This window comes from Eschrichtius robustus, chromosome 3 (genome assembly GCF_028021215.1).
Source record: "Eschrichtius robustus isolate mEscRob2 chromosome 3, mEscRob2.pri, whole genome shotgun sequence".
NCBI classification, from domain to species: domain Eukaryota; kingdom Metazoa; phylum Chordata; class Mammalia; order Artiodactyla; family Eschrichtiidae; genus Eschrichtius; species Eschrichtius robustus.
Genome location: NC_090826.1, coordinates 105,549,830 through 105,573,547, shown reverse-complemented (window position 1 = coordinate 105,573,547; position 23,718 = coordinate 105,549,830). Strand labels below are relative to the sequence as shown.

At 36.6% G+C, this 23,718-nt stretch overlaps 1 protein-coding gene across 3 annotated transcripts in view; it reads left to right on the top strand.

Annotated features, from left to right (window-relative positions):
* The window catches only part of WARS2 (tryptophanyl tRNA synthetase 2, mitochondrial), an 85,402-nt gene that overhangs the window by 37,933 nt on the left and 23,751 nt on the right, over positions 1-23,718 (top strand). For all 3 annotated transcript variants that reach the window (XM_068540593.1, XM_068540595.1, XM_068540594.1), the window contains exon 2: positions 3,194-3,451. In XM_068540593.1, the coding sequence (XP_068396694.1) occupies positions 3,194-3,451 (258 nt within the window). The remainder of the gene's footprint in view (positions 1-3,193; positions 3,452-23,718) is intronic.

The window sequence follows — 23,718 nt, the reverse complement described above, 5'->3', positions numbered from 1 at the left end:
TATGATTTTAAGTGGTAATATTATATTTGTTCTCAGTTACTTAAGAGGTATTTTTCATATTCTCAGAGCCACAAACCTCTTAGGTCTCCTGAGTGCTTATATCAAGTACAATTCTAGATCATGGAAGTATGATGTAGCATTCTATTTTAGGGCTGTTATCTCAGGAATAGAGAGGAAAATAAGCAGATATAGGAAAATAGACTGTAGGATTTGAAATTCTTGGGAAAAGGGAAGGGCAAATTATAAGTAGTCTTGGCACTCACACATCTAAAGTAGATTAGCTCTTAAGAGCTAATGTTAGATATAAAGATAAAGACTTTTTTTAATGTTACATTCTTTTTTTTAAAAAAATTCAGCTTTATTGATGTATAATCGACAAATAAATTGTAAGGTATTTAAAGTGTACATATACCATGGTGATTTGATATACATTGTGAAAAGATCCCCCCCACCTAGTTAATTATTAACACAACCAACACCTCACATATTTGTCTTTGTGTGTGTGAGAGAGCATTTGAGTTCTACTCTCTTAGCAAATTTCAATTATACAATGCAGTGTTATCCACTATAGTCATCGTGTTTTACGTTAGATCCTCATAAACTATATGGTTTTCTAGATTAGAGGACCCAGTATTATAAAGATGTCGGTTCTCCCCAAAGCAATCTATGGACTCAATGTAATCCCAATCAAAAACCCCAACAGGTTGCTTTTTTTTTTCTCTTGGAACTTGGCAAGATGACTCTAAAATGTATTGAGAAGTATAAAGGACCACGGGTGGGTTAGATACTCTTGAAGAAGAAGAAGAAGGTAGAAAGACTTGCTCCACCAGGTCCCAAGACTTATTAAAAAGGCAGCTGCAGTACTGGTGCAGACATAGACAAATAGACCATGGACCAATGAGACAGAATAGAAAGACCAGATACAGACGCAGACATACAGAGATACTTGGTTTATGCTGAAGTGGCATTGCAGAGAGCAGTGGGGAAAGGATCTTTTCAATAAATGGCAATGGAACAATTAGGTATCCATATAGGGGGGAAAAAAGGAGAGAAAATAAAGTAGATGTCTACCTCACACCATATGCAAAAAACTCCAAATGGATACAGACTTAAATGTGAAAGATAAAACTTTAAAGCATGCACATACATATGCTTTATATATGTATATATGTATATACACACACATATCTTCATGAACTCAGGATATTAAAAGATTTCTTCTATGACATAAAAATCTGGTCAAAAATTATATATTTGAAAAACATCTTTTCATCAAAAGATAACATAAAGGCAAATAACCACATAATGAGAGAATATATTGGCCACACATGTAACTGACAAAATATTAGGATCCAGAATATACAAAAATTCTTAAATCAATGAAAAAATAATCCAAGCTGAGAAAAATAGGCAAAATAACTTGAATAGGCTCTCCACAGAAGAGGAAATAAAAATACCAAAAACCATGAGTTCTCAACTTCTCTAATAATAATCAGAGAAATGCAGTTAAACCATAATGAGATTCTACCCTATATCATCAGTTAGCTAAAAATAGAACTACTGGCAAAGTGTTGGTGAGGATGTGGAACAATAGGAATTGGTGGTAGAAACTGCAAATTGTTACGTACTGATACTTAGGAATAGTTTAGTATGCTGTAGTACAATTGAAGGTATGTATGCATACCTTATGATCCAGCAGTTCAACTCCTACCTAAGTACACTGGAGAGACTTGGCACTTAATACACAAATATACATGTACAGAATATTCTTTTTTTTCCCCATAACTTTTTTTTGTTTCAACAGAAACGTTGCAAAATAATGCAATGAATGTAATGAAGTCTTAATAGATGGTGGTTAAGCAAAACATGGTAGCTAGAGGAAGAAGCGTACATGAGCTTTGAAGTCAGTAATACCTGACTTGAAATTTCAGTTCTACCTATTAGTTGTGTGGCCATAGGCAATCTATTAATATTTGTGAGCCTCAGTTTTCTCATCTGTAAATTAGAGGTAATCATATGCCTACCATATTGTATATTACAAGGAATAAATACATTAATGCATATAAAGCACTGAGCATAAATGCCTGAAACATAGTAGTTGTCCAGTAAATTATGGTTGTTATTAGTAATTTTTTATTATTGTTAAAAATGATAATGATGCATTTTATCATTTATCTGTATTAAGGACAGAAAATATTTTTTAAAAATTTGTTGCACTCAAAAGCTTACAAATACAGAGGCACATTTTTTTTCCTTTTCATTTCCTATTATAACTTCAATAATAGACAGTATAGACCAATGGGTTAGCATGACCATGTCAAAAATGCTTTTATAATTTAAAAAATTATGCAGAATTAAAAACTTCATTTGAAGAAATAAAAAACCAACTATGATTTTATCAAAAGTAAATGGATACTGAAGCGTGAAAAAGTTAAATAACTTTATCAAGAAGCAATATCAGAAATAGAGTATAGGTTTCCTAATTTTTAACCCAGATCCTGTACATTAAATTATAATATCAGCAATTATTTTTATTTTTTTATTTTATATTGGAGTACAGTTGATTAACAGTGTTGTGTTAGTTTCAGGTGTACAGTGTAGTGATTCAGTTATACATATACATGTATCTATTCTTTTTCAAATTCTTTTATTTTTAAAGAAAACTGAATTAAGTAAGAGTAGCCTTTAGCCCTAATGCTAAGGCCTTCATTGCCTTAACTGCAAAATGAATGAAGTCACGTGAAAAACCCCTGGAGCCCCTTTAATCTCCAGTGAAATTTGATTCTATGTCTGAAGTCTCTGTAACTGACCACCAGAACCACAGTCATCTTTTCCTCTTGGGAACTCTTGCCTGTACCCCACTATTTACCTTTCCAAACCAGTCACAATTGTGTTGTCATACTGTACTGTTACTTTTATTTTCATAAGCATATCCTCTATCTCCAGTTAGATTGGAGATACAGACCTTTTCTTATGTGCCTTTGTGTTTGTAAGCTTCTAAGTGCAAAAAACGATTTTTTTAATATCATTTCTGTCTCCTAATAGCACCTAACATAGTGCTTTACAAAATAAATGCATTTAAGGATGATGACTGTCAGATTGCAGTTAAAAAAATTGCGTAGCCATCAAACATGGGCATAGGATTCATGGATTCTGCTTCAAAAGCAATTTTGTTTGTTTTTCTTCGTTCCAGAAAGATTCCGTGAAACGAATATTTTCTGGCATTCAGCCTACAGGACTCCCCCACCTCGGCAATTACCTGGGAGCCATTGAGAGCTGGGTGAGATTACAGGACGAGCATGACTCCGTGCTGTACAGCATCGTTGACCTACATTCCATCACTGTCCCCCAAGACCCAGCCGTCCTCCGGCAGAGCATCTTGGACATGACGGCTGCTCTTCTCGCCTGTGGCATAAACCCAGAGAAGAGCATCCTTTTCCAACAATCTCAGGTCAGCTTCTCAGATTAGAACCGAGAAATTTTTTTTTTATTTTCAGATTGAGGAAAAAATCGAATGGTTTATATAGCTCCTGTTTTTGATTTTTTTTTTTGACCCTTCAAGTGTGACTTCATCAAATGCGACTGTTTCATTTTCATGTTTTCCCTATATTCATATCATTGAGTATTATTATAATGCAATAGTATTTTCAACTTTTCCTCCACTGTACTAGGTAAGTTTATAATGCTTCATAAACCAAAAAGTTGTATCCCATTAGTACTTTCTAAACCTGGAATTGTTTTTCTGTACTGGGTTGCATTCAAACAGATGAATTCATGCTGTTGACTAGTCTCCTGGTGATGAGGGATAGAATTTTAGCGACTGATGGGTTTTACGTAACTCCGATGTTGCTTTATTGGGTATTGCATTTGGAAGGTCTATTGGATAATTCCCAATGTTCATTCTTCGTATAATAACTTTTGAGAAGATTTGAGAGAACTAGCTGGGAAATTGGAAGACAATGTCCAGTGTCTTGAGTCCAAGCCAAGAAAGGCTTTAGAACAAAGCCAAAATTTTTGACTCATATCTTTACTATGGATGAATCAGTTTACTCTTGGACAGGCAGATAACCTGGACTAGAGACAAGGCGCTTAAGAGACTCCCTAGCAAAGAAGGTGAAATTTTTAACTGGATCATGCCCTTATTACATGTCTGCTTTAACCTGGTGACAAAGCCCCAGCCAAGGAATGGTACGTTATACATGTTTTGGCACGTTAACATGTATGCATGTGTGGAATGTGTTATACATGTGTACAACTCCTTTCTTGATCATAAACTTCTGCCGATCATTATTTTTGTATATATTTAATCACCCACAGAACTTAATGTAATGATTCACACAGGGCAACCATTTAAAAATATGTAGTCAATGAAAAGAGTATCTTCAAAAACTAAATGCAGTTATCAACTTAAACTTGTTGCCAGCTTAGAGATAATTTGATAGAATAGTAGAATCTAATCATTAAAATGACCATAAAGGCAATTTACCTCAATTTCCTTTTTTACAGCTGGTCAGGAAGCCTTTCCTTACGTATGACTTTTCAGATTCAATCTTGGACAGATGTAATTGTTATCAGGTACTTGCTTATACTGAGCAAACACCCGCCTCCCTGTAACTTCTAGCCACTCATTTAACTTCTTGCTAAAAATACATAATAAATCAACTCTGTCTTCCACATGACTGCTCTTCCAAACTTGGAGACATTAATTGTGCACCATCTTTACCCTCCAGGTCCTTGTCCCATAGGCCTTACCTTCTTCAAACTAGCTCACCCTAGATCTCTCACCCTCTTGGTTGTCCTACCTTCTCTCTGAAAGGAAGGTGCCTCTCATATTTCATGAAACAATGTTTATCCAAACTCTTCACATCCATCTCTGACATTATAATGCTGGTCATCATTAGAGCCAGTTTTGGAGTCACCTAATGCATTTTCCAAAGCATACCATCTTCACTCCATCTTAGCTGTTTTTGATACAAGCTCTCTTTTGATCCTTATGTGATATTCTTTTTAAAAATTGTATTCTCAGTACTTATTTCCATACTTCTTATAGGTGAAAATGTCTGATCTCCACAAAGTAACCACTTGTCAGTCGCTTTTTAAAGTGACCTTTAAAATTAAAGCCTTATTTACAATCACATCCAGTACTTGCACTTTGAGCTCATAGCCCCAGAAATGATTACCATATTCTAAAAATGTTCTCCTTTGTAAAGGATTTTTAGCAGTGACCTCCATAAATGTATAAAATTTTCAATAATTGAGGTATCTTCTTCCACATGGTACATTGTTGTTCAAAATAGCAATTGAAAGAGTAACGCACGATATGGGAGACTTTGTAAGAACATTCTCCTAAGTGAGGGATAAAAAAATTCACCACCTTCCCTTTGGTTTTTTTATGTTATGTAATGAGCTCACTGGTTCCCAAACTAGTGAGCTCATTATGTGGGTCTAGGTCAGAGAGTGGAGGCAACTGGTGTTGCCTGTTTCCTCAGTGGGCTCTAAATTGGCTCCCAGTTCCCCCTCCTACCATCCCTGACTTCAGCTCCCTTGGGGGAATTTCGATAGTTTGCCAGTAAAATTTGAAGAAAGTACTCATCAGCCCACATTTCACAATTTGTCCCACAAAGACAGTATTAAAGACTTCCTCAGGTGTCTTTCTGTCCTCAAGACATGCTTGGTCTGGGCCATTTCCTTCTTTAACTCGGGCAACCAACCTTATTACAACTCAATGGATGGACGGATATTTTATCAGATTTTCTTTCCTTTTTAAAATATTTAATAAAGAAAACTTTAAATATATGCAGAAGAGTAGAGAGAAGAGTATACTCTACCCCCATCATTTACTGACATTTTGTGATTTGTCTAGCCAATGTTGTTTTCTTTGTTGAAGTATTTTATAGCAGATACCACACATCATGACATTTCATGCCCTAAATATTTCAACATGCCTCTCTATAAACTAAGGAAATTTTCTTACATAACCACAATACTGTCATCACACCTAACAAGTTAATGATAATTCCGTATTATCATCTAATACCCAGTCCATGTTCAAATTATGCTGATTCTCCCAAAATGTCTTCCAAAATGTTGGCTTGTTGGAATGATGATCCAGCCAAGGTCTATGCATCACATTTGATTATGGATCTTAAGTCTCTGTTTTTTTCATGCCTTTTGATTTGTTGATCAAGTTTTATTTCCTGTCAAGTTAATCCTTCTGCACTTAAAAAAAAATTGTAAACTTTGGTTTTTATGCTCCCACTTTTTTCTTTTTTTTTTTTTCCTGATGTGGTATATATTTTTTTAATTGAAGTATAGTTGATTTACAGTGTTGTGTTAATTTCTGCTGTACAGCAAAGCGATTCAGTTATACATATATATACATTCTTTTTTATATTCTTTTCCATTATGGTTTATTACATAAATATTGAATATAGTTCCCTGTGCTGTACAGTAGCACCTTGTTGTTTATGCATTCTATATATACTAGTTTGCATCTGCTAACCCCAAACTCTCACTCCATCCCTCCCCCACTCCCCTTCCCCCTTGGCAACCACAAGTCTGTTCTCTGTGTCTGTGAGTCTGTCTCTGTTTTGTAGATAAGTTCATTTGTATGCTCCCACTTTTTTCATGCCTTTGATATATTAATCAGGTTTTCTTTTATTTGCTATAAAATTAGCTCTTTTGGACATAAAAATAAACCTTAATTTTTTGTGCTTCCTCTTTTCACTGATCTGTGTTAGCTGATGTTTAATGGCTATAAACTGCCATCCCACTTAGCTGCTTATCACCATTTATAATAGTTTGACTAGAAACTATGCTTACTTAGTGCCTATGGAGTGCCTAGAAAGGAGTACCTAGATATCAGTTCCACTAGAATGCTGTAAAGCTTCAAGCTGTTCATGGAGGATGATGGGAAGTTCTTCCTGATGCTTTATCTTGAAACTGTGAAGACATGTATTGGCTTTTGCTTCTTAGGACCATTCTCAAGTAGAAGTATAATTAACTAAGCTAGTCGCCTTGAAACAATTATTATTTTAAAGACCTGGCCCCATATTTGCCATGTTCTAGTAGGTGAAAGAATCATCATGGTGTTTGTATTTTATGTCTTGCTATCCAAAAGTCAATTAATTAACAATTGTCTTTATCAACCTGTGGAGTTTTCAGTAGAGGGGGATTGAAAAGAAAATAGAGCATCTTTAAACGTGTAAGATTTACCAGCCGTTTCATGTATATGACCTCTCTTTTAATCTTCAGAACAGTGCATGAGTTAGGCATTACTGTTTTTTCACAGATGAATAAATTAAGGTATAAAGAGATTAAGTAATTAGAAAATCTCTGAGAGGTGCCTGGTACTTAGTAAATGCTTAATAATATCTTCTTAATTAGCTACCTGAGGTCATAACAGCTTGTAGGTGGCAAATCCAGGACTCTTTTTTCTTCCTAAGGCACTACTTTTGGAAGCTATATAGACAGTTTCTGACTTACAGTGGTTCAACTTATGATGGTTTGAAAGCAATATGCATTCAGTAGAAGCTGTACTTTGAATTTTGGATGTTGATCTTTTTCCAGGCTGGCAATATGTAGTACGATATTCTCTTGTGGTACTGGGCAGCAGCAGGGAGCTGCAGCTCCAGGTCAGCCGTGAGATCACAAAGGTAAACAACCGAGACACTTACAACCATTCTGTTTTTCACTTTCAGTACAGTATTCAATAAATTACATGAGATATTCAACACTTTATTATAATATAGGCTTTGTGCTGGATGATTTTGCCCAACTATAGGGCTAATGTAAGTGTTCTGAGCACGGTGGAGCTATGATGTTCAGTAGGTTAGGTGTATTATATGCATTTTCAACTTAGAATATTGTCAGCTTAACCATGTGTTTATCAAGACGTAACCCCATTGTAAGTTGAGGAAGATCTGTACTCATGGGGAGAGAACATTTTTCTGTCTCCCACCATGCCTTTGCCTCAGGAGCTGATGGCAGAGGGGCAGTGCAGAGCCAGAGCTGACCTGAAGACCCTGGACTACTAAATTACCCTCTCACTCCTGCTTCAGTCTCACAAATCGATGGTCCATTCCCCACATTGTAGCCATGGTCATCTTTCTACTTAAAATACATCAGCACCCCTCTCCTACACTCAAGGTAAAAATTTAAACTCAGTTTCTAGAAGGCCCTTCAAGCATGAGGCCCCTGAGAACATCAGGTCCGTGTTTCTTCCACTCCACCACTTTTATCACAGGTTATTTTGTATTCAAATGATCTGATTAACTTTTACCAATAATTCTTTAAAGCAGAAGTTAGAGTATTTTCTTCTGGGTTTTTTATTTGTTTGTTTTTGTAAATTTATTTATTTTATTTATTTATTTTTGGCTGCGTTGGGTCTTCGTTGCTGCACGTGGGCTTTCTCTAGTTGCGGCGAGCCGGGGCTACTCTTCGTTGCGGTGCGCGGGCTTCTCATTGCAGTGGCTTTTCTTGTTGCGGAGCACGGGCTCTAGATGCATGGGCTTAGTTGCTCCGCGGCATGTGGGATCTTCCCAGACCAGGGCTCAAACCTGTGTCCCCTGCATTGGCAGGCAGATTCCTAACCACTGCGCCACCAGGGAAGACCCTCTTCTGGTTTTATTTTGAGAAAATTTGATAAATCAATTCTTAACTTATAAAACATAAATTAGAGATTATATGTGTAATTTTAACAAGGTTTTTTTTTGTTAGTTTATATTGAGAATTTTGCAGTACGTTTAAGCATTTAGTTGATCATTGAATATGATAGGAATTTAGAAAATAATTAGAATTAAAGTGTTGGGAGGCAATACCAGTTAAAATTAGTTATAACTGCATCTCCTCACAGACAATTATTTCCAAGTAAAATGAAGAATTTTTGAAATTGTGAGTTAGAGAAAAATATTTTTTATATTATGTAAGGGCTCTTTTCATATATATCCATTGTGTTAAGCAAAGTACTTACAGATAAATATAAAGACTAGTTCCCCAGGTGCCATTGTTGGACACCAGAGTAAGTTCTAGTAATTATCTGAAATAGGGCAAGAGTTTAGCTATGTTATAATGCTGATTTTACCAATAATTTTTATCTCCAGTCCCTTGCATTCTTTCTCAGCGGTCTGACTGGAACGATTTAGACTTATTGAAGATTTTTCTCATTATTTTCTTTTTCTTTCTTTCCCACCGGCCTCTAGTCATGGTGCTTCCCCTACAATATGTTTGCCATATGTGGGGAATTTTACAGAGCCTCTCCTCTGAAAGGTGTGTGTGTGCACGTGCGCATGTATATGTGTGTGTGTGTGTGTGCGCGCGCATGTGTGTGTGTGTGTGAGTGAGAGAGAGAGAGTGGGAGGGAGAGGGATAGGGATTGCCTGCCTATGTGTGTGCTTGGCAGAGGTTTCCATGCCAATGCCAAAGTCAGTGGTCTCTTATTTCTAGCAGGCCCGAGTGCAGATCCAATCTGATTCCCACAGCTGCCTCTGAGGTGCATGTTTCCACATCTTTAGTTGTTACTTTGCTTGGGATTGAATCACCCTGCAGATGGAAGATAAAAGCTGGAGTTCATAGCTTTAGGCACTGGCTTTCTGCCAAGGCTGGGAGAAAAGGACAGTTTCGACCATCAGACATCATGTTACAGAGGGTCCAAAACAGTCCAGGGAAGAGTCGAGGGAGAAGAATGGAATCTGCAGCTTTGGAATGTGGCCTCATTCTCTAATTAGAGGTAGGTTTTGTTTCCCAGGAAACTAAAATCAATAATAATAATAAAGGAAAGGGGGCTATGGAGGAACCAATTTCTGAATAAGGGCCAAAGGAACTGACTACGTGAATCTTGGCTCACTGAATACAAACAAAAGTTGTACCTGACCCATTCATTGTCCCTTATCTTAGAGGGAAAAAGCCAAAGCCTAAACTAGGACAGAGAATCTTTTGTGTTTTCACTTATCCTAGTAATTTTGGAAGCATATTTGAGTACATATTTGTATTTGTTAAACTCTCAAGTTGTTAGGCTACCAACAACAGGTGTTCATTCAACTCATAATAGGAAGAAAGCAAACAAACCTCTATATAGGTTAATGGTCTTGAGGAATCTATTTGTAAAATTGGTGTCACTTCCAAAGTTTCCAGGGAGAGACAAAAGTTCTAAATGGCCCATGGCATAAATAACAAAGAGAAGTTAGGAAAATTATTATATAACTCAAACTCCTCATGTTATTTCCTTCTCTAAAAAGTTTCCACTAGTACCACTTCCTTGCCTAGATCTATACTCATGTGTGACTTGATGAGAAGCTGTAGTATTTGTGCTGCTTGCATCCTGGACTACAGGGTTAGGTCATATCTTAATGACACCTCCAAGAAGAGTTATTTTTTACTATCAGGGCGGTAGTGGAAAGAGTATGGGCTTTGAAGCCAGATACAGTTTGAATCTCACTGTGATCTCTTCTTTTTTTTTTAATTGTGAGAATGGGTACCATTTTTTTTTTTTAATTTTTAAAATTAATTAATTAATTAATTTATGGCTGTGTTGGGTCTTCGTTTCTGTGCGAGGTCTTTCTCTAGTTGAGGCAAGCGGGGTCCACTCTTCATTGCGGTGCGCGGGCCTCTCACTGTCGCGGCCTCCCCCGCTGCGGAGCACAGGCTCCAGACGTGCAGGCTCAGCAATTGTGGCTCACGGGCCTAGTCGCTCCGCGGCATGTGGGATCCTCCCAGACCAGGGCTCGAACCCGTGTCCCCTGCATTGGCAGGCAGACTCTCAACCCCTGTGCCACCAGGGAAGCCCCCGTGATCTCTTCTTGTAGTGACACTGGGCAAGTTACTGAAGCTCTCTGAACCCCCTTTTTAATGTCTATAATAGGGATATTTAAATAATATGATGTATAATTCCTGGCAGATGTTAACTTTCTCTCTCCCCCTACATCACCACACACATACTGTCCCCACCCCAGGCTCCTTGATTTGTTTAAGGGTAGAGTGGATTTGGAAGGTGGAGATCAAATTAATGACAGTGCCTCTCTTTATACTCAATAACAAAATATTTTCACAGGCGTTTGTTATCAAAGGTTTTTCAGGACTTTTTAAGAAATATTTCAGACATTCAGAAAAGTATGAAGGTGAATGGCTGCTTTTTGAAATGCTAACCTTTTGGCATACTTGCTGCATGTAGTTTCTAGGGTTTTTTAAAATTAATTTTTATTGGAGTACAGTTGCTTTACAATGTTGTGGTAGTTTCTACTGTATAGCAAAGTGAATCAGCTATACATATACATATATCCCCTCTTTTTTGGATTTCCTTCCCATTTAGGTGAACACAGAGCACTGAGTAGAGTTCCCTGTGCTATACAGCAGGTTCTCATTAGTTATCTGTTTTATGCATAGTGTCAATAGTGTATATGTGTCTATCAAACATTACAAGGACAGTCGAAACTTTCTGTTTAGCTCTCTCTAATCCCATTCTGTTTCCTGCCTCCCCAGAGGTAACCACTATACTGAATTTAATGCTCATCATTCCCATGTACGTGTTTATATTTGTATTGCATATAATTTGGCCGTAACAATCCATATCATTTATTTTGTATGTTTTAAAACTTTATGTAAATAGCCTCATGCTGCACATATCTTCCTGCATCTATATTTTTGGGTGCAACATTAGTTATGTGTTCGAGATTTATTCATTTTGACTGCTCTACAATATTCCATTGTCTGGCTCTATCACAATTTATTTATCTATTTTCCTGGCAAAGGATATTTAGATTTTTTCCAACTCTTTGTTACTGCAAATAATACTACAGTGGGCATACTTCTATATGCTTTTTGTGTACATCTGAAAGGCTTTTGTAGGTGTACATACGTAAGAGTGGAATCATGAGGATATATGACATGTATATATATCATCAGTGTTAGTGGATATTGCTAGATTGCTCTCCAAACTGGTATTCCAATTTACATTCCCGACAAGTGAAGAGTTCCTTTTGGTGTATGGCAATATTTGGTATAATTAGACATTTTACTTTTGCCATTATAAAGGATAGAATATGCTATCTCATTTTAATTTGCATTTTTGGTTTTGTGAGCCTCTCTATCATATCTTTCTTTTCTATTTCATTAGTTTCATTGTTTCCTCTCTTGCTTCTGTTTTCTTTGAAATTACTTTGTTGTTATTTTTCTAACTTCATAAGTGGACCTCATTAATTTTTAGCCATTCTTCTTTTCTAATATAATTATAAATACTCATTTCCTTCTAAGTACTGTTTTATCAGCATCTACAAAGTTGTGATATGTAGTATTTTCACTATAACTCATTTGTAAATGATTCCTAATTTCTATTATTTCTTGTTTGATCTGTGATTTATTTAGAAATATGTGTTTTAATTTCCAAATACATGACTCTTTTTCTAAAAACCATTTTACCCACTCGAATGACTAAAATTAAAAATACTGATAGTGCTAAGTTTTGGTAAGGATGTGGAACAACATGAACTCATACATTGCTGTTAAGAGTATAAAATGACAATTTCTTATAAAATTAAACATATACTTACCAAGTGACACAGCAGTTTCACTCCTAGGTATTTACCAAAGAGAAATGCAAACATTGTCTGCAAAATGACTTGTACGTAAATGTTCATAGTGTTTTTGCTCACAATAGTTCCAAACTAAAAACAACCCAAACATCCATCAATGAATGAATAAATAATTGTAGAATATTCAATCAATGGAATATTATTAAACAGTGAAAAGGAGTCTGTAACAACATGAAGGAATAGCAGAAACATTATGCTGGAAGAAGCCAAGGACAGAAGAATTCATATTATATACTAACACTTATATGATATTCTAGAACAGGCAGAACTAGTCCATAATAACAAAAAACAGATCAGTGGTTTCCAGGAGCAGGGATGAGGGAAGGGTGAGAAATTAACCACAAAGCTGTGTGAAGGAACTTTTGGGGGACATTGAACTGTTCTATATCTTGACTGGTGTGATGGTTACACATGTATAGATTTGGCAGAACTCCTCGGACTGAGCAGCTAAAATGGGTCCATCTTATTGTTTGTACATTATACCTCACTAAAGTTGATTTAGTATTAAAAATTTTTTTTTAATGAGTAGGCACTTAGGATATATAAGTCAAAAGAAAAGAAGAACCCACAGAACTGTGTGAGAACACTACAAGCAGTTCAATATAGTTGTCATTCAAACATTTAAAATGACAAAGGCAAAATAAATATGGCATAAAAATTTCATCTGAGCTTTGAGTCACCCATTCACAATGAAACCAAGAAACAACCTGCTCACAAGTTTAGTCAGTAAACTAATTATTTTATTTGCTGTTGTAACATGTTCCCTAAACTTCTTGTAAAACCAGCAAAAAGCCCCATGAAACCAAGTGTTGCAACTGTTGACCCCACTCCAAGGAAAGTATTAAAAGAGAGTAGCTCTGGGACTTCCCTGGTGGCACAGTGGTTAAGAATCTGCCTGCCAATGCAGGGGACAGGGGTTTGATCCCTGGTCCAGGAAGATCCCACATGCCACGGAGCAACTAAGCCCGTGCGCCACAACTACTGAAGCCTGCGCGCCTAGAGCAGTGCTCCACAACAAGAGAAGCCACCGCAGTGAGAAGCCCGCGCACCACAACGAAGAGTAGCCCCCACTCACTGCAACTAGAGAAAGCCCGTGCACAGCAACGAAGACCCAACACAGCCAAAAATAAAAATAAATTAATAAATTAATTTTTTAAAAAGAGAGCAGCTTTGCCGAGGATAGTGCTTTGAATTAGACTGAAGGGATCTTTACTGCCAAGAATTTTAGGGAATTTTAGTCAAGAGTTAAAAAGAGTTTAAAATAAGAATATGAAAATCATCTTATCATATAAGACTTTCATCATTTTTGTTTGTTTTTAGATGATATTTTAGTTCATGTTTTTCCTTGTTTAAACATTATTTATCCAAATCAAAACAACAACAAATATATGTAGGGAGAGACATCTTTTACAAACATATTTTGTACTTATTTGTTATATACTACAGGATAAAGAACACAACCCAGGGTTGTGGTTTTTTTTTTTTTTTTTTAAATGAAGCACAACGTGACCTCTAATTTACCTGTGCTTAGTCTTTTCTTCTTATACTTCTTTACTACTCTGATTCATTGATATATTAACTGCTCATTCCTTTTAAAATTTTCTCTTGACTCCAATGTTACAGCAGTAACTTCATTTTTCTCCTACTCTGATAGTTCATTTATTTCCTTTATTGACTCCTCTTTAATCTCCAGAATTCTGTCCTGAGGTAGGTAGGTAGGTAGGTAGGTAGGTAGGTAGATAGATAGGTAGATAGACAGATAGATAGATAGATACATAGATAGATCTATTCTATATATATATATATTCTGCCCTCTTGAAGTCTCATCTACTTCTATAACTTTCAGCCATTTTCTCTCAAATCTTGTCTCTATCCCTGACCTTTCTTCCTAGTTTTTTGTGTTTCTAGCAATCTTCTAGACTTCTCTCTCTGGATATCTTTCCAAAATCTCAATTTTAACATATCTGAAACCAAATCTTTCCTTTTTACCTCTAACCAGCCCCTCCACTTGAATTTTTAATAATTTGGGATGAAATTCACATAATAAAATTAACCACTTTTTCCCAACATTAGATATATGTTTATATTTTTTCTTTACACAGACTTTTTTAAAAAACTGAGGTAAAATACATGAATATAAAATGTACCATCTTAACCATTTTTTAAGTGTACAATTCAGTAGTGTTAAATATATTCATGTTACTGTGCAACCAATCTCCAGAACTGTTTCATCTTGCAAAACTGAAATTCTGTACCCATTAAACAACGATTTCTTCCCCTCCCCCCAACCTCCAGACGCTGGCAACCACCATTCTGCTTTCTGTCTCTATGAGTCTGACTGTTCTAGATAATTCATATAAGTAAAATCATACAGTATTTGTCTTTTTGTGACTGGGCTCATTTCATCTAACATACTGTCCTCAAGGTTCATCTATGCTATAGCATGTGTCTTAATTGCCTTTCTTTTTAAAGCTGAATAATATTCCATTGTGTGTATATATCACATTTTGTTTATCCATTCATTCATCTGTCAATGGATATTTGGGTTGCTTCCCCCTTTTGGCTATGTTTAATAATGCTGTTGTGAACATGAGTATACAAATAGCTCTTTAAGATCCTGCTTTGGATTCTTTTTTTTTTTTTTTTTTAGTCAAAGTATAGTTGATTTACACTATTGTGTTAGTTTCAGGTGTACAGCAAAGTGATTCGATTATATTAATTCTTTTCCATTATAGTTTATTACAAGATATTGAATATAGTTCCCCGTGCTATACAGTGAATTCTTGTTGTTTCTTTTGTGTATAAACCCAGAAGTGATATTGCTGGATCACCTGGTAATTCTATTTTTAACTTTTTTAGGAATCACCATACTGTTTTCCATAGCAGTTGGACCGTTTTACGTTCGGACCAACAGTGCACAAGGGTTCCGGTTTCTCCATCCTCATCAACAGTTGTTATTTTCTTTTTTGTGTGTGTGGGTTTTCTTGGGTTTTGTGGGGTTTTTGTAATAGTAGCCTTCCTAATGGATATGAGGCAATATCTCATTTTATAGTTTTAATTTGCCTTTCCCTAATGACTAGTGATGTTGAGCATCTTTTCATATGCTTGTTGACCATTTGTATAACTTCCTTGGAGAAATGACTCTTCAAGTCCTTTGCCCATTTTTTAATCAGGTTGTTTTTGTTGTTGTTGTTGTTGAGTTGTGGTAGTTAGTTCTTTATTTTCTCCCACTTCACAGGTTGCCTTTTCACTTTGTTGATTATGTCCTTTGATGAACAAAAGTATTTAATTTAATGTGGTCCCCAAAATCTTCATTATTTTTTAGGACTTAAGTTTTGGGGGCTATCATATATACCCACATGAAAATTTAACATAAAATTTACTCAAGAGATAAATTTTATAAAAACAACAATAAACTATCTGCCATCATGTCCTCTACAGGATAGCTCTCTTATTCTTACTCAAGGTAGGAATTGCTGTGGGGGGTGGGGGGCGTGTTTATGGTAGATTGTTATCATTCCTAATTATTCATGTTCATTTCCTGTAAGAACAATGATCAGCAAACTTTTTCTGCAAGAGCATAGATAGTAAATAGTTTATGCTTTGCAGGCCACAGGTGCTGTCACCACCCTCTTCACCACCACCTCTTCTCCTCCTCCTATTCTTTTTCCTTCTCCTTCTTCTCTTTTTTTTATATTTGACTACCCTTTAAAAATGTAAAAACCATTCTTAACCCATGGGCTGAATAAAAACAATCCACAGGTCAGATTTGGCCTGTGAGCAGCAGTTTGCTAACCCATATGTATGAGGATTATATGTCCTCATCCATTGCCGCATGACTGACAGTGCCTTCGATAGGAGAAGCATCTGTTCCTACTCCACTCATGTTGGGCTCGTCCACATGACTTGCTTTAGCCAATGGAAAGTGAGCAAGCATGTTATACACCATGCCCAAGCAGGATGTTTACAAGCCATTCCATGTTTGTTCTCTCTTGCTCTTCCTTCCTTCTAACTCCTTCAGTTTGTGTCCTGGAATGAGAAGGTATGTAAAGCAGAGGAAAAGCCAGCCTACAGCTACTAATATGTGATGTGAATGAGAAAGAAACGATTGCTGTGGGCCGCTTATTTAGGGTTGTTACCCAGCATAGCCTAGAAAAAGCTGACTAATACACTGCTATAGGTAAAGACGTACATATGTATACACATACACACACATATACACACTAAGCAATAGGACTTAGACGGAGGTGACTTTTAAGTCTGGAGCAGGCTTATAGAAGCTACTTATTTAGCTTTGGAAGTATTGGACTAAGAAAAAAGCATAGAAGAATCCAAATGTGTACACATAGATATTCATTGGCAAACATAAATACTGACGGGAGGCAGACCAGTTGAAGAGAGTGAGTGAGAGTTTATCATTGATAACAGAGTTCTTTTAATTTAAATTGATCCCCAAACAAGGTTCCTGTTAAGGGTATTTGTGATGAGGATGATAAGAGTCTAATAAAAATAACTCAGCATGAAATTGCTAGTTTCCAAGAGGAAATGATAAATGGGAATTTGTGAGTCTGAATAGTCTTCCAGGTGTCCTAACCAAAACTTATAGTACCTGATTCCTGGGAAGATAACATTTATATAGGAAATAGTAAAATCCTAAGGGACACTTAGACATTTGATCTAAGATTTACTGAATCAGCTAATTGCTTGAATGGCTTTGATTGATACCTAGCAGCTGTATTTTTTTTGAATCATGCTATCCTGTACTCTCCTTGTTAATTAAATTTTTCTGAAAAAAATTTAAATTCAGCAAAACACAGGGGATAATATAACAGACATTCATGTTCCCAACACCAAGGATGAATATTGTTGACATTTTGTCATATTTGCTTGACTTCCTATATTAAACAAATAAAGTTGAAGGACCCTTTAATTCTTTCCTTGCCTACTCCTTTCACCCCTCCTCCCTACATCCCTTTTCTCTATCCCCAGGCAACCAAATCTTGGACTTGGCCTATATCAATCTAGCCATTTTTTCACACTTGTTTTCATGTGTAATCCAATGAGTAAATACAATATTTTTAATTGTGTGGTTTTAAAAAAAAATGATACAAGTGGTGCCGTATTGTAGAACCTTTCTGCAATTTTCTTTTTTCACACAGCGGTATGCTTTTGTGATCTCACGGTCATACATCTAAATCTAGTTCATTTCTTCTATTTGTTGTATAGTGTGCCATTATATAAATATGCCACACTTTATTTAGACAACACCCTATTAATAAACCTTTCATTTCATTCATGCATTCATTTAATAAATACTTATTGAGCACTTACCATGTCCTAGGCCCTGTGTTAGGTACTCATGTTACATCAGTGAAGAAAACAGACAAAAATCTTTGCCACCATGGTACCTACATTCTGTTGGGGTAACACAACATAAATAATAACTATAATGAATAAGCCAAACATAAAGTATATTAGAAGGTGATAGGTTATATAGAAAAAGATTAAGGGGAATTGGGAGTGGCATTGAGGGAAACATGTTGCTATTTTAAATAGCGTGGCTCGGTGAACCCCCTTGATAAGATAATATTAGAGCAAAGACTTAATGTGAAGGAGTTAGTGAGGTGAATATCTGGGGGAAGAGAATTCCTATCAGAGAAAAGAGTCAGTGCAAAGCCCCTAAGGTGGGAGTATGCCTGGTGTATTCAGGGAACACAAGGAAGTCAGCATGTCTGGAGAGGAGGGAACAAAGCGGGTGAGGAGGAGGATTGGCATCCAGACGTCACAGGGTCGAAAGGGAGGAGATGATCATGATAGGCCATTGTAAGGACTTCGGCTTTTACTCTGAGGAAATGGGAAGTGCAGGATTTGGAGCAGAGAAGTGACACAATCTATGTTTTAAGAGTCACTTCGGCTATTGTTAAGAATAGACCGCATTGTAGCTAGGCTGGAAGCAGGGAGACCAGTTAGCAATCCAGGTGAAAGTTGATCATGCCTCAGACCAGAGTGGTAGCAGCAGAAGAGGTGAAAGTGCTAAGAGATTCTGAATATATTTTGAAGGTAGAAGCAACAAGATTTGCAGATGGATTAGGCATAGAGTATGAGAGAAATAGAGGAGTAAAGAATGACTCCGAGGTTTTTGCCTAAGTAACTGCAAGGGTGGAGTTGCCACCAACAGAAAGGACAGCTGTGGTAGAGCAGGTTTGGGAAGGAGGGTCAGGAGCTCAGTTCTGGGTAGACTGAGTTTGAGATGTCCATTGGATATCCACACAAATATGCTGAATGGAGAGTTGGATATATGAATCTGGAGTTCAGCAAAGAGGTCTGGCTAGAGTTATACATTTAGAAGTCATCAGTTACACAGATTGTAGTTAAAGCCAGGAGATGAGATGAAATTGCAAAGAGAGTGAGTGTGAAAAAGAATGTAAATAAAGAAACAAGGACTAAAACCTGGGTGTCTGCAATATTAAGAGGTCAGGGAGAAGAGAAGGGCCCACACAAAGAGACTGAGAAGAAAAAATATTGAAACTGGGAGAAAAACTACAATAATGCAGTGTCTGGGGAGCCAAGTGAAGAAAGTGAATCAAAGTGGAAGAAGTAATTATTAGTTGTGTCAAATGCTGTTTAATATATCAAGTCAGATAACAACTTTATCTTAAGCATTAGCATTGCTGACTGGTGAACGGTTGTAGTGGAGCAGTGGAGGTGAAACCTGATGGAGTGGGCTTAAGTGAGAAGGGGAGGCTTGTCAAACACAGCAGCAGCTCTGGCATCTTTTTCTTCATTGATGAGAACCCATTCTCCCCACTCACGTTTTGAAAGGATCTGGAGTTGGCTTTGATTTGAGGACCATCTATTCCTGTGGGGAGAAAAATTCCTGTGTGGAGGAAAGTGGAGATCATGCCAAAGATCAGAAAATCAGGACTACTCAAACTACATTTATCTTCATTGCCACGGAATAATTAATGGATGATGCATCAAAGAACAGTTGTGATGAATTCCACCTGCATAGTTTTTTAAACAGCCTTATTGAGATAAAATTCATATACCATACGATTCACTCATTTAAAGTGTACAATTTAATGACCTTTAGTATATTCACAGAGTTGTGCATCCATCGCCACAATCAAGTTTAGAGCATTTTCATCACTCCGTGATGAAACCCAGTACCCATTGCCCCTCTCCCCTCTCCATGGCAACCTCCAAACCACTTTGTCTTCTATGGGTTTGCCTTTTCTGAACATTTCATACAAGTGCATTTTGTGATTGGCTTCTTTCACTTAACATAACGTTTTCAAGGTTTGTCTATGTTGTAATATTTATCAGTACTTCATTTGTTTTTATTGTGGAGTAGTATTCCATTGTATGGCTATACCACATTTTGTTCATTCATTCATGATGAGTCAGTGAACATTTGGGTTGTTTCCACTTTTCCAGATGTTTTCCACATGAAAAATGCTACTCTGAACTTGTGTGTAAAGTTTTTGTATAGTTACATGTTTTTGGTTATCTTGGTATACATCTAGGAATGGGATTGCTGGGTCATATGGTGACTCTATATTTAACATTTTGAAGGACTGTTAAAGGGTTTTGAAAGTGGCTGCACTACTTTGTATGAGAGTTCTACCACCAATGTACAGAGGGTCCCTGACTTAGGATGGTTCAAACGTACGATTTTTCGACTTTACAATGGTGCAAAAGCAATAAACGTTCAGCAGAAACGGTACTTCGAACTTTGAATTTTCTTTTTTATTTTCCTGGGCTAGCGATACGCAGTTTGATACTCTCTCGTGATGCTGGGCATCAGCGGCGAGCCACAGCTCCCAGTCAGCCACAAGATCACGAGGGCAAACAACTGACAGACACACTTATGACAGTTGTGTACCCATACAACCAGTCTGTTTTTCTCTTTCAGTACAGTATTCAATAAATTACATGAGATGTTCAACACTTTATTATAAAACAGACTTTGTGCTAATTTTGCCCAACTGTAGCTAATGTAAGTGTTTTGAGCATGTTTAAGGTAGGCTAGGCTAAGCTATGATGTTGTATTAATTAGATGTATTAAATGCATTTTCAACTTAGGATATTTTCAACTCAATGATGGGTTTATCAGGAAGTAACCCCATTGTAAGTTGAGGAAGATCTGTATAAGGATTCCAAGTTTTTCATTTCTTTCCCCCAATTTTTTTGTTGTCAGTCTTTTTTTAAGTATCCTAGTGAGTGTAAAGTGGTATCTCAATGTGTTGTTTTTTTCAATGTGGTTTTGATTTGCAATTTCCTAGTGACTAATGATGTTGAGCATTTTTTCGTGTGCTTATTAGTCATCTGAAGAAGTGTCTTTTCAAATCCTTTGGCCATTTTAAATTGGATTATCTGTCTTTTCATTGTTGAATTATGAGTTTTTTACGTAGTCTGGATACAGCTACCTATCAGACATGATATGCAAGTAACTTCTCCTATTTTGTGAACAGTCTTTCACTTTCTTGATGGTGTCCTTTGAAACACAACATTTTAAAATTTTGATGAAGACCAGTTTATCTGTTTTTTCCTTTTGTTGCTTGTGCTATTGGTGTCATATGGACTAACAAATCACTGCTTAACCAAGGTCATGAAAATCTACTCCTATTTTTTTTCTAAGCAGTTTATAGTTTTGGCTGTTATATTGAGGTCTGTGATCCATCTTGAGTTAAGTTTTATGTGTAGTGAGAGGTAGGGCTACAACATCATGCTTTTGCTTGTAGGTATATGCCTGTAGATGTTCAGTTGCCCTAGCATTATTTGTTGAAGAGACTATTCTTTCCCCCAATGAATTGTCTTGGCGTCTTTGTTGAAAACCAATTGACCATAAAGGTAAGGATTTACTCCTGGACTCTCACTTCTTTTCCATTGATCTATATGTTCTATCCTTATACCATACATTTTCTAAATTACTGTAGTACTACATTGATCGATTTTTGGACGTTAAACCAAGCTTGCATTTCTGGAATAAATCCTACTTGATTATGTTGCGTAATTCTTTATATATGTTGCTGGATTTAATTTGCTAGTATTTTGTTGAGGGTTTTTGCATCTATATTCATGTCATTGGCCTATAGTTATTTTTGTTATGATGTCTTTGCCTGGTTTTGGTTTCAGTATAATACACGCCTCCTAGAATGAGTAAGAAAGTGTGCCCTCGTCTTTTATTTCTCTGGAAGAGACTGTGAAGAATCGGTATTAATTTTTTCAATGTTTATGGGAATTCACTAGTGAAATCTTCCCTCCACCCACCACCTAGGGTTCATTTTTGTTGTTGCTATGTTTGCTTAGTGACTTTTCTGCAGCAATTCTGTAAAGTCTGTGTTCATAGTCATGTGTGGCCACTGCAGTCTCTGCTGGGTTAGCTTAGTACTCAGATAATGATTGAGCAGAAATGTCTAAATGCTTTGTTCATATATTTTCAACCCTTCGCTGAGGGGCTTACACAGGGCCTCAGGGTGAGCTAGAGGTAAGAGATTAGGGTCTTCTCAGATCTTTCCTGGACGTGTGCACAGCCCTGCACATACTTGTGGCCTGCTGGAGGCCCAGGAATGTGTCAGGTCTTTTCAAAGTACTCTATAAGCATATCATTTCCCAGCTTTTCTCCTTAAGTTTTCTAGACAGCCTCTTGTTTTCTCCTACTGGTATCAGCACCTCAGGCAGCTGTAATATTAAATCATTGCTGATGATTATATTTGAAAAGTGTCCTAGGGCTAGGGCTTTTCCCACTGAGTGAGCTCTAATCAGGTCAAATAATAGCCAGCCCTGCAAATGGGGCTTTTCCCCATTTTCCAAATGGAGAGCTGTCAGACAGGTCGAGTAGTGATGATTCTCTGGGGCTGGATCTTTATGAGGAGCTCCAAACCCTAACATTCCCTTCCAGTGGCTGCTAGGCTGCTGTTTTCATGGCTACCACAGGCATGGGGAGAAGCTAATGGGAATCGGGCAAGTTAAAATGCCACAAAGCTCGCTGTTTTTACTGGGGTTTGGATGTTTTTCTTAAATAAGTACTCTTCAGATTATTGTAAGCCTTTGGCTAATTTTCCAGAGTTTTGTAAAAGTTGACTTTGACAATTTTTGCTTGTGTTCTCATTGCTTTTATGGAGGAACAGATTTTCAGAGGTTATTGCTCTGCTATTCCAGAAGTCCCTCCACCTTATTTTAAGCACCAGAAATGTTTTAACTTTTATTCAAGGCCAAGTATAGTTAGATTTACAAGCCTTTTACCTATTTTCACAAACTGAACACACCCATATACAAGTTACATGGGTAACTTGCATTGCCCTTTATGCCCCTTTCCAATCACTAAACATCCCTTCCCTAAGATAACCTGTTTTTAAACTTAATATAATTTGAACCATTTAGTATATACTCTTTTATGTCTGTCTTCTTTCATTCAACATTATGTTTGTGAGATTCTTTCCTGTTGTTAAATGTAATTCAGTCTTCCTCATTGCTGTAGTATTCCGTTGAGTGAATATACCACAATTTATACATTCTCTGTAGGTGGACATTTGGATTACTTACAATATGGGGCTGTTACAGTATACTCTTGCACAGATATTTTTGTGAACATATGTAAACATCTCTGTTAGGTATATACCTAGAAATGGAATACCTGGGTCATATGTTATATGAATGCTGAGCATTAGTGAGTACAGTCAGTTTTCAAAGTTGGTGGACCAATTTACATTCCCACAGCACTGTATAAGAGTTCTGTTTACTCAATATCCTTGCCATACTTGGTACTATTTTGGGTTTTTCATTTTAATCATTCTGGTGAGGGTGTAGTGGTATCACATTATGACTAATTTGCATTTAATGAATTTGGCCAATTTGTATAAGGTTATCTGCTTTTTTCTTATCAATTTGTAGGTATTCTTTACATAGTCTGTGTACCAGTATATTCTGTCTAGGTTTGCAGATAGCTCCTCCCACTCTGTGACTTGCCATTTTTCCCTCTTTTAATGGTGGTGTTTGATAAAGAGAAAATTAACTACATTAATTTTAATGTAGTTTCATTTATCAAGATTTTTGCTTTATTTTTAGTACTTTTTAGATCGTATTAAAAATCCTTACTGACCAAAGGAAAGATGCAATCAACTGATTTAAT